The sequence below is a fragment of the Saimiri boliviensis genome, chromosome 9 (genome assembly GCF_048565385.1).
Source record: "Saimiri boliviensis isolate mSaiBol1 chromosome 9, mSaiBol1.pri, whole genome shotgun sequence".
Lineage (NCBI taxonomy): Eukaryota > Metazoa > Chordata > Mammalia > Primates > Cebidae > Saimiri > Saimiri boliviensis.
The window spans coordinates 98,797,056-98,814,080 of NC_133457.1; the positions used below are offsets into that span (position 1 = coordinate 98,797,056).

Genomic DNA, 17,025 nt, shown 5'->3' on the forward strand with positions numbered 1-17,025 from the left:
GAATGCTGAAAGAGTAAGTGAACACAGCTTTGCTTATCCCTCCAGTCAGAATTTACTGGATGCTTGCTGTGTACCTGGTACCATGAGAGGGTGCCCGGCCAGCAGTGTGAATCCAGCCTGGAAGTGGGGAGGAGCCAAGGAAGAGCCGTGAGTCGGAGAGGGAAGTGGTCAGAAGTGGTCAGAGCTTCGGAAGTTTACTTGCTCCCCTCCTGGGTTCAAGTGATTCTCCTGCCTCAGCCTCCCAAGTAGTTGGGATTAGAGGCATCCCCCCACCACACCCAGCTAATTTTTGTATTTTTAGTAAAGATGTGGTTGATTCAGCAGGAGGGATTCCCCTTCTCTTGTGCACCCTCTCTTCCCTAGCCTCAAAGCCTGCTAAGGACCCACTTCTCAAACAGAGACCCAGGAGGGAGTTGCAGATTCTGGCCCCATCTGGGCAAGACAGACAGGGTATAACCCCAGATGCCAGTTCCTTTTCTTCTGCTCCTGGATGGCCCCAAAGCTATCCCTTCTTTTTTTTTTTTTTTTTTTTTTGCGACGGTGTTTCGCTCTTGTTACCCAGGCTGGAGTGCAATGGCACGATCTCGGCTCACCACAACCTCCGCCTCCTGGGTTCAGGCAATTCTCCTGCCTCAGCCTCCTGAGTAGCTGGGATTACAGGCACGCGCCACCATGCCCAGCTAATTTTTTGTATTTTTAGTAGAGACAGGGTTTCACCATATTGACCAGAATGGTCTCGATCTCTTGACCTCGTGATCCACCTGCCTCGGCCTCCCAAAGTGCTGGGATTACAGGCTTGAGCCACCGCGCCCGGCGCTATCCCTTCTAATGACCTATGGTCAAGGAGGGATACAACAATTTCTCTTTCAAATTTTTAAACGTGGGACTGGGTATGGTGGCTTATGCCTCTAATTCCAGCACTTGGGGAGGCCCAGGTAGGAGGATTGCTTGAGCCCAGGATTTGGAGAACAGCCTGGGCAACCTAGGAAGACCCCTGTCTCTAAAATAAAATTAGAAAAATAAAGTTCTAAATGTGATAAATCATGCTGGGTACTCAACTAGAGCAGCTCACTTGGGAACTTGTCTATGCTCACAAACATACCCTCAGGACCCCAGAGTCACTGTCCCACCCTCAAGCCATGGGCAGATAGACTCAACCTAAGCCAGGCTTTTGGCTTTCTGCCACTTGCCTCTTCTCTTTGAAATGAATCATGTCCTGACCATCACCTCCTTGCTGACAGGTGCTTTAAGCACAATTCACACAAACAAGCCATGATGCCTTGAGGTTGAGATTGGGAGGTGTGTTAAGGGAGCACGGAGCCAGCCATTCTGCAGGTGGGGGAACAACTGAGGCAAAGAGAAAGGAAGTGACTTGCCCAGGCTCAGGCAGTGAGCCCAGGACAGACCAAGACTGAAATCTGACAATCAGTCCAGGGATTACACATACACACACACACACACACACACACACCCCACAATTTGAGTTATTCTCAAATTTAGATATCTGTGGGTTGAACAACAAAGCTTTTCTGGGGGGTTTTTTGTTTTGTTTTGTTTTTTTGAGCCAGAGTCTTGCTCTCTTGCTCAGGCTGGAGTGCAGCAGCGCCATCTCGGCTCACTGCAAACTTCGCCTCCTGGGTTCAAGTGATTCTCCTGCCTCAGCCTCCCAAGTAGTTGGGATTAGAGAAACCCACTACCACACCCGGCTAATTTTTGTATTTTTAGTAGATATGGAGTTTCACCACGTTGGCCAGGCTGGTCTCAAACTCCTGAGCTCATTATGTGCCTGCCTTAGCCTCCCAAAGTGCTGAGATTTCAAGTGTGAGCCACCACACCTGGCCCACAACAAAGCTTTTTGAATAGAAGTTTTTGGGATATGGCCTCTTGTTAACGTGTAGGGCCATCTGTTGGGGGTATTTGGGGATTATGCCTGCTCTTGCTGGCTTTACCTGTTTAATGTTTTCCCCTCTTTGTCTCAGTTTTTTCACCAGTAAGATAGGAAGAAATTATTATCTATGTCAGAGGGCTTCCTCTCAGCCTCACTCTCTGTCTCAAAGTGGTGGGGGGAAAGGGTGGGGTAGGAGGGGAATGGTGAGCCAGTTCTCCAGCCAAGCACACAGACTGGCTCATACCTGCAGGAACATGCAAGGTCCCTTGAGTGACATACCCAGGCACCCAGGCTGACCCATCTCTTTAAGTGGGGGGGGGCAACAGATGGCAGGCAGTGGCAAGCCAGTGGGGAGCCCTCAGGGCTTGATGAGGGCAAGCCCAGGGAACGGAAGGGTGGCCCCCCCCTTTTTTTTCTGAGAGGAAGCCTTGCTGTGTCCCCCAGGCTGGAGTGCAGTGGCACAATCTCGGCTCACTATAACTCCTGCCACCCGGGTTCAAGCAATTCTCCTGCCTCAGCCTCCCGAGTAGCTGGGACCACAGGCATGCACCACCACACCTAGCTAGTTTTTTGGTATTTTTTAGTAGAGACAGGGTTTCCCCATGTTGGCCAGGCTGGTCTCAAACTTGTGACCTCAGGTGATCCTGCCATGGTCTCCCAAAGTGCTGGGATTTCAGGTGTGAGCCACCGTGCTCAGCCAGAAGGGTGGCCTCTTGACCTCCAGTCCTGGAGCCCATGAAGCTGGGCAGGTACTCATACCTGGGCATGGGTTAGATGGGTGTGGGTCCCTATTAACTCTGAGTATGAGCTCATGTGCATGTGTGTATATGTTTAGATGCCTTCATTGTATGCACAGATACCCATGATTATCCATGTGTGTGCATAGGAATGGCACCTTCTGTCTGATTGGAACTGAGACCCCAGAGTTACCCCAAGCATGATGCACACTGCCTTATTTTTTTTTTGAGACAGTGTCTCCCTATGTTGCCCAGGCTGAAGTGCAGTGGCATGGTCGCACCTCATTGCAGCCTCAACTACCCATGCTCAATTGATCCTCCTACCTCAGCCTCCTGAGTAGCTGGGATTACAGGTGCTGGCCACCATGCCTAGCTAATTTTTGTATTTTCAGTAGAGACAGGGTTTTGCCATGTTGGCAAGGCTGGTATTGAACTCCTGGGTTCAAGTGATCCTCCTGCCTGGGTCTCCCAAAGTGCTATGATTACAGGCCTGCACTGCCTTGCCTGGCCCCACTGCCTCTTTTTACAGTCTGCAGGCCCAGACCAGGGTCTCAGAATACTAAGCCCACTTTCTGGGGCCAGGGTCAGTAGATGGCTTTGCTGTTGTATGATTCTAAGCAAGTATCTTGACCTGTGTGTCCCTCACTGCACCTCAGTTTCCTCACCTATAAAATGAGGGGTCTCCTCCAGCCCAGATAATACATCTCTGTAGTGGACAGGAGGAATGAGTCCTAGGGGTTTCAGGAGGGGCCTCCACTGTCCCTCACTTCCATGGGTACCTCTGACTCTACAGAGAATTGGAACACTGAGATCTGATGTAGCAGCCTAGAAATGGGAACAGAAGCTGGTCACTTAGGTACCAGAATGTGCCCAAGAGCCCCATTCTCTGGGCTTGGGGAACCAGAACCCTCTCAACAGACCATTGCCTGTACACAGGATAGAGGGTCCAGGTGTATACTGCTGTACCAGCCACCCTTCTGGAGCTTCAAGCTATAACTACTGGGCCTTTAATGAAAGTGTACTCTATGCGAGACCCCCACAAGCTGGGTGGGGGCAATACATGGACAAAGACCCAGCCCTTGGGATGCCAACTATCCACTTGAGAAGACACATTCACATACAATGAATCATCATCACTTACTGTTTATTGAACAAATAAATGACTATCCATCAAGGTAGCTATCAACAAGTGGGTAGGAACAAGGAAGGCTACCTAGAGGGAAAAAGAGTGACTAGAATCTCTCTTTCTTTTTTCTTTCTTTCTTTCTTTTTTTTTTAAGAGACAGGGTCTGAGCCGGGTGAGGTGGCTCATACCTGTAATCCCAGCACTTTGGGAGGCTGAGGCGGGCGGATCATGAGGTCAAGAGATCGAGACCATCCCGGCCAACATGGTGAAACCCCATCTCTACTAAAATACAAAAATACAAAAATAAAAAATAAAAAGAGACAGGGTCTGGCTCTGTCATCCAAGCTGGAATGCAGAGGCTTGATGATAGCTCACTATAACCTTAAACCCAAGAGATCTTTTTGTCTTAGCCTCCCGAGTAGCTGGGACTACAAGTGAATGCCATCTGGCTAATTTTTTCATTTTTTGCAGAGAAAGGTTTTACAGTCTCTGTAAGACTGTTGGCCAGGCTGGTCTCAAACTCCTGGCCCCAAGCAATCCTCCTACCTTGGCCTCCCAAAGTGTTGGGATTACGGGTGTGAGCCACCACATCTGCCCAAGTAGAATCTTGAAGACCGGAAAGATCTGGATTTCAGAAAGTTCTGAAGAAGGCATTCCAGGCAAGGGAAACAGCTTGAGCAAAAGGGTGGAGGTGGGAGAGTACTGAAGAGACAATGCGGAGTTTGACTTTAGCACAAGGTGCGTGTAGGAGAAGGGGAGGGGAAGCTGGAGAGAACCGGGGCTGGAGCATGGGGGGCATGAGTGATGTGTTAGGAGTCTGGGGCTTTGGGAGCCACATCAAGTTTTAGAACAAACAAGTGTTGTGACAGGAGAGACATGTTTCGGGTTATTTAGTTAAAGTCAGCAAGTAGGTTTGAGAGGATATGAGGTTAGCAGGAAGTGACTGTGATGGGCAGAGGCTCAGAATTGCATGGCATGAGGACACTTTGGGTATAACACTCCAAGGGTCACAATGCCACTCCCCACCCCTCAGGCTCTGGTTATTTTTTTCTGGCTTCTTCCTCTGTTACTAGGGTTAAGGAGTCCCTTGGGAGTTTCAGATTAGGCTGGGAAGTTTTATCACTGCTAGAGCATTAAGCTCTGGCCTACGTCATCTCCAGCCTCCTTTTGGGCCAGATGGGCAGTTCTCAGACCGGATCAGCCCTGCTCTGCTGACCTAGAACTTCTGGCCCTGGAGATTCTGAGATGTGTATTTGTGGTCTCTCCTCAGGCATCTCCCAGGCCACTTGGAGAGTTGGGGCCTAGAGTGTGGGGTGGGCAGAATCCTGAGGGCAGACAGTTTGGAAGAATCTTACAATGGCAACTTTAGAGGGAAGCCTGGATGCAATGTTTGACAAACTGAGACCCAGAGAGGTAACATGACTTGAGGTCACACAGCAAGTCTAGGGCACAGTCAGGACTGAAAGCCAGTCCTGGGGAGGATGAAGCATCCTGGGATTTAGACCACCTGGTGCATGTAGAGAATGGAGGGGGTCAGGGCTGGGAACTATGGGTTCAAATACTGGCTCTGCCACTGACTATACTTTTGTGACCTAGGACAGTCACTTGAGCTCTCAGAGTCTGTTTCCTCAACTGTAAAACGAGGAAAATGTCCACCTTTTAGGTTGTTGTGAAGATTAAAAAACAAAACAAACAAACAAACAAAAAAAACCACCATACATAAAGCACCGTAGCACAGGTCGTGGCACACAGAAAGTGTTCAATAAATGTCTGCTAGTGGTATGGCGGTGCAATAGTAGGTGCCCAATAAATGTTGAATGCATTGTTGAATACGAGTTCACACGCTAACAGTGAGCTTGTGAGACTCAGCTTCCTCACGTGTAAATCAGGACTCATAATCAGTCCTCGTTCTGCCACTTCTGTGCAGCCCCGGTAGCAACGTGGATTAAATAAAGTGTGTAAACGTTCAAGTGCAGAGCCGTCTCAGGTCAATGTTTATTCAGCCCAGGGCAATTCCTCTCCAAGTCCTACTCTGCAAAATTTCCCGTCAGCTTCACTTACTTCTCTACATTCCCAGATGCTTCCCCTGAACCACAGGTGGGGGATGCCCCCTTTCTCAAGCCTGCCAACCTGATGAAAAACAGGTTGGGTAAACAGAAAGTGTGTAGGGCTGAGGAAGTGAGCCAGAGGAGGGAGAGCGAGGAGAAGGGCAGTGGGGAGAATGGAGGTGCACGGACGTGGCGTGTATCGGGGAACTTGGATATAGGATGCAGTAAAAGGATTTGGGGAGCAGTGGGAGAGGTGAGGGCGCTGCGATCCGGGAAGAGTCAGGAAGATGAGGAGCCAGTAGGAGGGTGTGGAGAGCCTCCTCGCGGAGAGCTCGCCACGGCGCAGGGCTCCCAGCTCCCCGCAGCCGCCTCCCCCGACCACCCGACCCCCGACAAGGCTCCGACAGCGTTTCCCGGCCCGAGCGCCTGGCCCGCAAACCGGGAGGAAAGGGGCGGGGCGGGGGGATCCGCAGCCTAGGATTGGCCGCCGCCCGGCCAGCCGGTGACGCGAAGCGGGCGGGCCCCTTTGTGACGTCACAATCAGCTGTTTGAACGTTCCAATTTGTGCCGTGAGCCGCCGCAGCGGGCGCACAGGCTCAAAGCCCAGCGGGCGAGCGCAGCAGCCCCGAGCGACTGCGGCCCCGCCGCCTTCCCCGCGAGTCCCCGCGATGCGGCCGGGCCTGTGAGCGGCAGGCGACCCTGGGACGCCCCGCCGCCCAACTACCTCAGCGCCGCGCCTCCCTCCCCCGCCCCCAGGTGAGTCCCGACCCGCGTGGGCATGGGGGGGGCTCCCCCGCCACGGACACGCCCTGCGCCCCCTGCGCCCGGGCCTTTGTCTGTCTCCGCCGGCGGCCGCCGGGGCCGCGTTCCCGGCTCCCGATTGGTTGCCGCACGCCCGGTAGCCCATGACGTTGTTCTATTTGCATATGACATTGAGACGTCACCAAGGCCGGCACCGCCCCTACGGGCTCGGGTCGCTTGTCCTCCCTTGACCCGGTAGCCGCTGTGTCGGGGCTGGGCCCTGGGTCAGACGTTGCCATCCAAAGGGGAGTGCAGGGGGGTCGGCGATTTCCTAGGCTAATCCAGGGACTGGGGTCAGGCCTCTGATCCCCTACTTTCTCTTTGCAACCTGAGGAGTCAGACGGCGCTGCTGGGCCTAGATTGAGGGGGCCGTCAGGAGTTCAGGGCTGCCTCGGACTCTAGGTCTTCGGGACGGCACCAGATGGTGGTGGGATCCCCTCCCTCTGGCTCCAGACTCCGCCCCCAGGGACTAACAGAATAACATCCTCTTAATCCCTGATTTGTGTGCAGTGCCTTAGCTGATGTCACTCCCAGACCCAAAATGAGGGGTCTTAGACCCGAGTTCACAGAAGGGGCAACAGGCCCGGAGAGGAGGATTAGCTCACTGGAGGTCACACAGCCAATTAGAGTCATGCTCACTGAGTGACAGATGCATTATTAGCCAGGGGCATAGACATAGGAGGGGTTCAATACAACTGTCAAGATACACATCCGCCTTCCTCTGGGGACCCGATCTTGGGCTCAGCATTGTCACGGTTTGATAGGCTCCTAGGTCTCCTTACTCCTGGAGCCTTTTCCAGGGAATCTTTTGTGGTCCTGAGCCCTTCTGTCCTCACTATACCTTGGAGTCCTAGGGTCCAATAAAATCGCTGCCTCCCAGCTGTTTTGATCACAGAGAGGTGAGTCATTGGCTGCCTCTGGGTGTCTCCAGGACTGATGTTGGGGTGGAGGGTGGGGTGAGGATTCCCTCTATTGGCCCTTTACCTCCCCAACTCCCTAGGTTGTCAGCCAAGAAGGACCTAACCTGGCCTAGTGCAGACAATTGCAAGTGTTTTCTTGCTTCCTCCTCACCCCTTCTGCCCACAGAGAGCATAGGAGAAGGGATAGGAAAAGGAGAGTTTATGTCTTAACACGTGGATGGGGCCTAGAGGCAGAACCAGGAACTCCATTGCAGCTGGGAGTTTGCTCAAGGATGGGCTGGGGGTAGGGGTGGCTTAGGGCTCAAATGCTATTCTGGGCAGAGCTGCTGTAGTTATTAAAGGGAATGGTTCTCCCTGGAGCAGAACTGGGAATGTGAGAACCAGGAAGCTGGCAGGGCTGGGAAAGAAAATCTGGGAGGCTCCCCAAGTGGTCAGGAGAGGGGGCAGGCACTGGCTGGCTGGTGCTGCTGTCACTGACTTGCTGTGTGACCTCAGGCAGGGAGCTTCTCACCTGAGCCTCTTTCAGTAAATGCATGCTAAATCTTGGTGCCAGGAACTCCAGATCCTTTTGTAGCTAGGCGAGGGGTGGTGTGGCTAGGTCAAGGTCTCTCTTTGACCTCCCTGTACCCTTCATCATTATATTCTTGGAGATTGTTTTCAGAGTCTTTCCTGTGTACAGTCTGGACTGGATGCTCAGTAAGTTGGGATTAGGCCTGCCCTGCCACTATCTAGCCATGTATTTTTGGATAGACTATGTCCTCTTTCTGATCATCGGATTGTAAAATGGGCAGGGTGAATATGACGGTCCCTGAAATAGCTCTTAACTTCTCTTTCATATTCCATGAAGTAGTAGGTTCTTGGAAAGAGGATGTGCCTTATCAAGTCCTCAATATTCGCTTCCTTCAAGAGGAGCCAAACTTTCTGGGCTTTTGGTAATGGAGTCACTGGCTCCCTGTGGCTACAGATGAGTTAGGATACGTGGATTGTGCTGGGTGGACACTAGGTGGGGGTGGCCTCACCTTCATAATCACTGTAGATCTCCCACCCCGGCCGGGCGCGGTGGCTCAAGCCTATAATCCCAGCACTTTGGGAGGCCGAGGCGGGTGGATCACGAGGTCAAGAGATCGAGACCATCCTGGTCAACATGGTGAAACCCCGTCTCTACTAAAAATACAAAAAAATTAGCTGGGCATGGTGGTGCGTGCCTGTAATCCCAGCTACTCAGGAGGCTGAGGCAGGACAATTGCCTGAACCCAGGAGGCGGAGGTTGCGGTGAGCCAAGATCGCGCCATTGCACTCCAGCCTGGGTAACAAGAGCGAAACTCTGTCTCAAAAAAAAAAAAAAAAAAAAAAAAAAAAAAAAAAAAAAAAGATCTCCCACCCCAATCCCACCAGGGAAGCCAGCATCTTGAGCCTACTGTGTGCCTGCAAATATGGAAATATTCTCAGGGTATGAAGTGAGGTGATTCTGCAGCAAGTGTGAAAACATTCCCAGGGAATACAGGAAAGAAGCAATAAGCATGGAAATACTGCAGGTGGATTAGCAGGAAGAGTAGAAATGCCTCCAGGGAACGGAATTCTGGACATGCCCCCAGGAAGTTCTACAGGAAGTGTGGAAACACCCTTACAGAATGGTGACAAGTGGCTCAGCAGCAAAACCACTGACCATTTTTAGGGAACAGGTGTGGAGAGTCAGTCAGGCTTCAGGTACATCCTGGGGAGTATGGCCAGCAGCCCCCAGCCAAGCTGTAGTCCTGAGGTAGGCTAACATGGGGAGGTGGGGTGGATCTACAGCCACCACTATTTCTGGAGCAAGGGGCCTCCCTCTTAATCTTCACCCAGGGAAAGATTGGTTGAGGGCTTGCTTGGGTCCGGGTCCAACCCTCAGTGCTCATCCTTAACGTCCCCTGGAATCTGACAGCCCCCTTCCTCCATCATCACCTCCCACTGATCTGCTGTCTCCCTGAGCCCAAGCGACCTGATCTTCCTCCTAGCCTGGGATGCTGCCCTTGAACAGGAGCTGGCATGCCATCTTTACACCTCATATGACAGACACAACTGAGGTATGCCAAATCACATGGTAAGATGGTAGCAGTTCTATGAGATTTCTGCTGGCCATTGCTTTTTAAACCACACAGGCTCCAGGAGTGGTTCTTAATCTCTGGGGTCAAGGATTGCTGTTGAGGAAATCATGATGAAAACCAAGGTCCCTTTCCCCAGAAAAATACACATGGGCAATGATCCCTGGCCACCAAGTTGAAAATATCAAATTCAGACAGACACACAGCAAAGGCAATAGAATACAGTGATTCTGGGTGCTACTTCTGGAATCTGACTGCATGGGTTCAAATCCCACCTTTGTCTCTTACTAGCTGTGAGAACTTTGGGACAGGTACCCTCTCTGAGCCTCAATTTATTCAACTGTAAAGTAAGGATAGTAATTGTTATCCACTTCCTGTAGTTGTTGTGAGGATTACATGAGGTAATATAGGTAAAGCTGCTTAGTATAGTACCTGGAACATGAATGTTAGCTATATTACTGTTATTATTATTTTGAGACCGAGTCTCACTGCATCACCCAGGCTGGAGTGCAGTAGCGCCTCCTAGGTTCCAGCAATTCTCCTGCCTCAGCCTGGAATTACAGGCACTTGCCACCAGGCACAGCTAATTTCTGTATTTTTAGTAGAGATGGGGTTTCACCACGTTGGCCAGGCTGGTCTTGAACTCCTCACCTCAAGTGATCCACCTGCTTCTGCCTCTCTTGCCATTGACCATCTTTTTTTTTTTTTTTTTTTTCCTTGAGATGGAGTCTGGCTCTGTTGCCAGGCTAGAGTGCAGTGGTGCAATCTCGGCTCACTGCAACCTCCGCCTCCCGGGTTCAACCAGTTCTCCTGCCTCAGCCTCCCTCAGCTGGGATTACAGACATGTGCCACCACACCCAGCTAATTTTTTTTTTATCTTTAGTAGAGATGGGGTATCACTATGTTGGCAGGATGGTCTCAATCTCCTGACTTCATGATCCACCTGCCTTGGCCTCCCAAAGTGCTGGGATTACAGGCATACACCACCGTGCCTGGGTGTGGAAAGTCAGTCAGGTTTCAGGTACAAGCTTGACTACATACATACATACATACATACATACATAAATTTTTGAGACAGTGTCTTGCTCTGTCGCCAGGCTGGAGTGCAGTGGTGCGATCTCGGCTTACTGCAATCTCCGCCTCCCTGGTTGAAGCCATTCCCCTGCCTCAGCCTCCCGAGTAGCTGGGACTACAGGCATGCACCGCATGGGGTTTCACCATGTTTGCCAGGATTGTCTTGATCTCCTGACCTTGTGATCCACCCGCCTCATCCTCCCAAAGTGCTGGGATTATAGGCATGAGCTACGGTGCCCAGCTAGCCTAGCTATATTATGATGATAACAAGTAGACAATACAGGCAATTTCCTCCCTGCCTGGAGAACTCCTATTTACTCCTCAAGGTCCAGCTTGGATGTCCAGTTCTCTGGAGACCTTCCCTGACACAGCTGTGTCATGTGTCACTCTTTCCATGTTCCTAAAGCACGCTGTAATAACTAATTTATTACTCTGTTGAGTGTTTAACATATGCCAAGATGCAGTTCTAAGCACTTTATAAGTGTTTAGCTCATTTAGTTCTTTTTTCCCCCTTTTTTCTCCTTCAACAACTTTGGTATAACTCATTTAATTCTTATTACAGCCTGGAGGAGGATACTATTATTGGCTCATTTAATTCTTATAAGAGCCTGGAGGAAGGTACTATTATCATTGCCTTTTGAGAGATGAGAAAACTAGGCACAGATAAGTTAAATAACTTCCTAAATTCATACAAAAGATTTTTTTTTTTAAGGCCTGGATTTGAATGAAGAAAGCCCATACCCCCAAAGCGTCCGCACACATCCCTGTTTTGTGTACCTTTCTCCCTGCTCTGGGGGTGATATCTTCTGTCCTCTGCCCCAAGCCAAGGGTGGGATGAACCTCAATCAGTGGTGGCTCTGACGCCCTTCTGTGATTCCCAGGTTTTTGCACTGCCATAGGGCGCCCCCGTGAGGCCGCTTCACCCCCACCATGTTCCAACGCCTCACCAGCCTCTTCTTCAGCAACCCCCCGGCCCCTGAAGACCCCGACTGCCCCCACGCCTTCGTGTCGGAGGAGGATGAAGTGGACGGCTGGCTCATCATTGACCTGCCGGGTGAGGCCTGGGTCAGCCTCCTGGGCCTGTGAAGTCATCCTAAGGGCAGATGGTCGAGCAGCGGAGGGGAAGGGCTGGGGGACTGGGGGGGTCCCCCAAGCCTGCTGGAGGTGGGGTCACGGGGCCCCTTCCCATGAAAGCCGGGGCTCTCTCCTGGCGGCTCAGGAGAGGCTGCAAGTCAGGACCCCTAGGGCAGCAGGGCGAGACTCTTGGCCTGTGGGTACCCCGGGGCGCTGCGGACAGGCTGCGTGTCTGACTAACGATGCCCTTTCTCTCCCCGCCCCCTTGTCCCGTGTGTGTGTGTCCCTCCCTGCTGCTCCCCTCCTCTGCACGGCTCCCACCCCGCGCCCCGTAGACAGCTACGCGGCTCCACCCAGCCCCGGGGCCGCCCCTGCCCCCGCGGGCCGCCCCCCGCCCGCGCCCTCCTTGATGGACGAGAGCTGGTTTGTTACCCCTCCCGCCTGTTTTACTGCAGAGGGGCCTGGGCTCGGTCCCGCCCGCCTCCAGAGCAGCCCCCTGGAGGACCTCCTCATCGAACACCCCAGCATGTCCGTTTACGTCACCGGCAGCACCATAGTGCTGGAGCCCGGGCCCCCTTCCCCGCTTCCGGACGCGGCCCTGCCTGATGGCGACCTCAGCGAAGGGTGAGCGGGCCGGGGGCGGAGCCTGGAGGCCCAGGGAGACGGATCTTGGAGGCCAGGGTCCAGGGCAGGAAGCGCTCGAGCGGCTAGGGAGGGGTGCCTTCGAGACAAAGTCGGGGGCCTGTGGGCCGCGGGACGAGGCTGGCAGCGGGACTTAGGGTGAGGGGCGAGACTGTCGGGTGGGAGAGGCGTGGCCTCGTGGCCGGGGCGGGGCTTGGGGGGAGGGCGTGGCTAAGAGGTCACAGACGGATTTGGAGGCTTGAGGAGCAGCGTGGCTGGAGTGCCGTGGAGTGGGACTTAAACAGAAAGGCAAGGGTGGAATTGAGGGTGGGAGTCCAGTCTTCCCCGAGGTCCAGTTTACCTGTCAGGGGCTAGAACCGAGGAGACACCTCCGGTTTGTACCCACAAGAAGGGCGTCGGGCACCCCAATCTGAGCAGACACAGAACTGCAGCAAGACAAGGGTGGGAAATGGCCGCGCCCTTTAGGCCTCCCACCCGGCTTACCTGGCCTGACCCAGCGCCGCTCTGTGTCCACAGGGAGTTGGCGCCCGCCCGCCGCGAGCCCCGGGCCGCGCGCCACGCCGCTCCTTTACCCGCGCGGGCGGCGCTGCTGGAGAAGGCGGGCCAGGTGCGGCGGCTGCAGCGGGCCCGGCAGCGGGCGGAGCGCCACGCGCTGAGCGCAAAGGCGGTGCAGCGGCAGAACCGAGCCCGCGAGAGCCGTCCGCGCCGGCCCAAGCACCAGGGCAGCTTCATCTACCAACCGTGCCAGCGCCAGTTCAACTACTGAGCGTCTGCTGGTCTCGCCGCGAACCCCTTGCCGACTACCGATCCCTGTCGGGCCCCTCCTACGCCTCGGGCTGGACGCCGAAACCTCCTTCCTTAAAGCGTGTGAGGTTGGGTGATAGCCGTTCCTTCCCTGACACCCTCAATTTCCCCATCTCTGATCCTCTAATCCGCCTCTGAGCCCCTTTTCAAGCCCCCTTCACCCTCGCTCTTTCTGGCTCCCATCCCCAGCATCTAATGATCCATGCCCTCTACTCCTGACCCCTCCATCCTTTCTTCTTTGGTCCGCATCCCTGTCTCTCCCCTTCACCCTTGCCCTCCAGTCCTCTACCTCTGGCCCGCTCCTATTTCTGAAAGCTTCTTCCAGTCCCTGATCTGGCTCATTCCCCACCTTCAACTCCCACCTTACATGACTCACACTGTCCCATGTTTGGCATTACACTCACCCCTGTTCCCTTATTCTTCATTCCCAGTAATTTGCTCCCAAATGGTGGGGACCCTGAGCCCAGCTCTGACCAGGTAGAGCCTGTGCAGTCTGGGCCACTGTCATTGCCTTCTAGTAAGGGCTCGGGGTTTTGCTTTTAGTCTCCCCTTCCTTCTGCCTTGGGGGCTGTACTCTGTGGAGCTGCTTAGGCCTGGAAAGGTACAGTATGTAGAAGAGGACTGTGCAAGTGAGTTAGAGGGAGAAGACGGAGGGAATCTAGGAAACGAGGCAGCCTATTGGAGATTCGGACAGGACAGACATGTTGAGAAGCTACAAGGAGCAGGGCACCAAGGGAGCTCGCACTTTGCTCAGAGAGGTAAAGCCCTGCTCCCAGGCTGAAGCCTGGAGTCTGCTCCCACTTCCCTTTTCTATAATCCATTCTTCCGCAGGTTCCTCCTGAATCTGAAGGGCTTAGTTAGTACCTTGCCACTCTACCCCTGACATGTCACCTGAGTAGAAGCTGGGCAAGGTCCCACCATCCTGGCCGTTTGTTCACAAGCCCAAGGTGCTAGAATAGCTTAGGGGAGAGGCAGGCCACAGGGCTTCTAGGCAGGCAAAGGGCATTCACGCTAGGTCAGAGTGCAGAGCAGTGATGCTGGAGAGGACACACCATAGGGTGAAGCCATCCCAAGGCTGACAACTCAGCCTTCACCTTGCTTGCCTCTGGTCTTGTATTTCCTACCCTGCTCAGTATGGCTAGCCAGCAGTCCTGAGTAGGAGTCCAGGAGCCCCACTGTCCTAATCCCCAAATTGTTTTTATCCAGGTTCAGGGCCTTTAGGGGGCCTCTTCTCATTTTCTCCCACAGGCCTCTCTTTCTAGGTTGCTGGGGAGAAATGGGTGCCCTTTGGTCCCTCTCCTCTCCTCCTCCAGAAACCTGAATCCCTGGCGGAGGCAGAAGGGGCAGAGGCTTCCCTCTTCTTGTGGAGATTGAATTTTGGGCTCAGACACCAGCAACAGCCTCTTGGGATGCCCGAGTTGCTTCCCAGTTCCTCTTTCTAGTTGTCCTTTTCTAGTGTACTCACTCTTCCTTGGAACTTTTAAGACTTCTTGGTACATATGAACATAGGTCTTCCTCTCACCCCAACTTTAGGTTTCCAGGCCTCACAGCCAAGCTGAGGCTTGGAGAAAACTCTGCATTCCCATGAGGGCAAAGGCAGCTGCCCTTCCTGACCCTATAGCCCCAGGCTTCATGGGGGATGTGTGGGGAAGGGATGGGATATCCCCATGGATGCTGGGATGAGGGCAGAGGAAAACCTGTTGGGGTCTCCTATCCCAGGGAATAAGCCAAATTAACACTAAAAATTGATCAAAGCTCCCACACCAGTCCACTAGGGCCCCAGTAGTTGACAGCCTTGCTCCTCTCCCTAAGTTCTCCTTTAGTTACAACCTAGTTGCTTTTATTCTTGCAGCTACCAGTTGGGCACTTCACAGCCAGCCTAGGGTCTTCGGCACCTCCAAGAGCTGAAACTCCCTCCAACCCTTCTTGCCTACTCCTCACTGCCAGCTGGGGCCTACGCTCAGTCCTATGTGGTGCCCATGATCCTTCTGGTGGGGGAAGAGTTTAAGTTATAGGGCATTTGGCTCAAATTTTAAAAGGCCTTTGTTTATCTATATTTCTGGAGGCTCCTGTAGTTCTAGAACCCAATCTCTCACCTGGCTGGCTGCAAGGCTCATATTTTTTTGTACTTTTCCTATAGATTCTGTAGCATTTGAGTGTGGCAATATTTTAATTGTGTATAGATTTCTAAGAACCAACACTACTCAGTCTCTTGCTAGTCTGACTCCTGAAGCATCAGACCTTGTCATACTGTATTGACTGTGTATGTGCCTTTCACCTTTGAGCATGCTTCAGGATTTTTTTTTTTTAAACCACAGAACTTGAATACATGAGGGAACCAGAGTTCACAAAGTCCTATGCAACCTTAGGAGGAGGTTAGAGAGTCTGTTTTGATTGATGTTTTCAGTGGCTCCAGAGGAGTTTGTACCAATTTGTGAGTATTAATGTCAGTACTACCAGCACTTTGCCAAAACTGTGTCAGAGGGACCCCTGTTTCTAGAGTGAGTCCCTGTTCCATCAACGAGTGACTTCCAGTTACTCCCTAGTAAGTCTGAGTGGTTCCTTCAAGCTGGGTGTCTTGCCAGACTTTGCCAGTCTAGCCCCAGCAGGGCAGCGTGTGTGTATGAATGCAGTTTGGTGCTGTTTTAGAGTATGCCTGCTCCCCAGCCCCCTGCCTGGAACCCTCTGATCAACTTGCTCTGACCTGTAATGTCTTAGGTGCAACAAGGACCCCACCAGAGCTCTTGGATGCCCCCCTAGATCCATGTGGCTTTATGTGAGGGGACCGAATGCAGACACACCATAACCCACTTCTACTACTTTCCCTCTCACCCTTCCACCTAGTTCCACATGGAACCAACAAGTTGAGTGCGTCCCTGTTGGGTGTTCTCTGTTTGAGACTGGCTAAAATGAGACTTTGGTTGACCATGTGATGTGTCGACAGACTCAAGGAAACAACCACCTCAACCGGGTCATGTGGCATGCCTGTGTATGTGTGTAACAGAATTCTGATTGTTAGACTGTAATGCTATTCCTCTATGGGAGAAAAAAAATTAATATAAAGAAAAACAAATAAAAATCTATTTAAAGCACATGATACTTTCTGCCTGAGTGGAGCTTAAGTATGAGAAGCACTTTGTAATCTTAAGCACAGTAGTGGCGTAGAGTATTATGATTAAGCTGGCTTTGGTTCTGGTGTGTGTGTCATACGGGAGAGGAAGAGGGTAGATAAGCTTATTGGGAACAGAGCCAGACAATGGCTTCTGACTCATATATGACTACTTTTAGAGAATCTTTATAATGCAAGACACATACATGAAGACAGTTGGAATAGAATTGAGAGTAAGAGCATGACCGAATGACCAACTCATCCTTTTGGTCTTAGGCACTGGGTTACAGCAAGGGCAAGGAGCCACTGGAGGTGAAAGGATGAAGTCTCACCCTAGGGGAGATGCAGCAGGAGGCTGAAGCCCAGGCTGAGACAAGTCCAGGGTCCCAAGCATCAAAGTCTCCTGAAAGTTGGGGGTAGGGTGGGGCAGAAGCAGCTGGCTTTGGAGGCAACACAAATTTCAAAGCAGGGCAGCCAAAGTGAAATGTAGTGGACATCTCTGAAATATATAACACAAAATGACCACTTTTATTTGGTAGCTGCTCCATCTAACCACAGAATTGGACTGAAGGTAGAAACCTGACCTAAACTGGGCTAGATTCTTGATGCTGGCACAATCTTAGAGGCCAGGCTGGGCTTAATCTCCTCTATGGAGGAAACGTCAGCACAATTGTTTTGGAGCAATCCACCATGCACATGGAGGAGCAGATATGTGTGATGT

General features: G+C 52.4%; 1 protein-coding gene across 3 annotated transcripts; it reads left to right on the top strand.

Annotated features, from left to right (window-relative positions):
- The first annotated feature begins 6,347 nt into the window (after positions 1-6,347).
- Positions 6,348-16,289, top strand: TP53INP2 (tumor protein p53 inducible nuclear protein 2). Of its 3 annotated transcripts, none has more exons than XM_039479316.2 (4): positions 6,348-6,555; positions 11,557-11,729; positions 12,085-12,373; positions 12,908-16,289. In XM_039479316.2, exons 2-4 carry the CDS (start codon positions 11,606-11,608, stop codon positions 13,155-13,157), a joined length of 663 nt encoding a protein of 220 aa, XP_039335250.2. In that variant the 5' UTR covers positions 6,348-6,555; positions 11,557-11,605; the 3' UTR covers positions 13,158-16,289. The 3 variants fall into 3 exon arrangements, with proteins under 3 accessions (XP_039335250.2, XP_039335251.2, XP_074262523.1); XM_039479317.2 differs by having other exon boundaries at positions 12,205-12,373; XM_074406422.1 differs by lacking the exon at positions 6,348-6,555 and adding an exon at positions 6,606-8,579 and having other exon boundaries at positions 8,916-11,729.
- Positions 16,290-17,025: the final 736 nt, after the last annotated feature.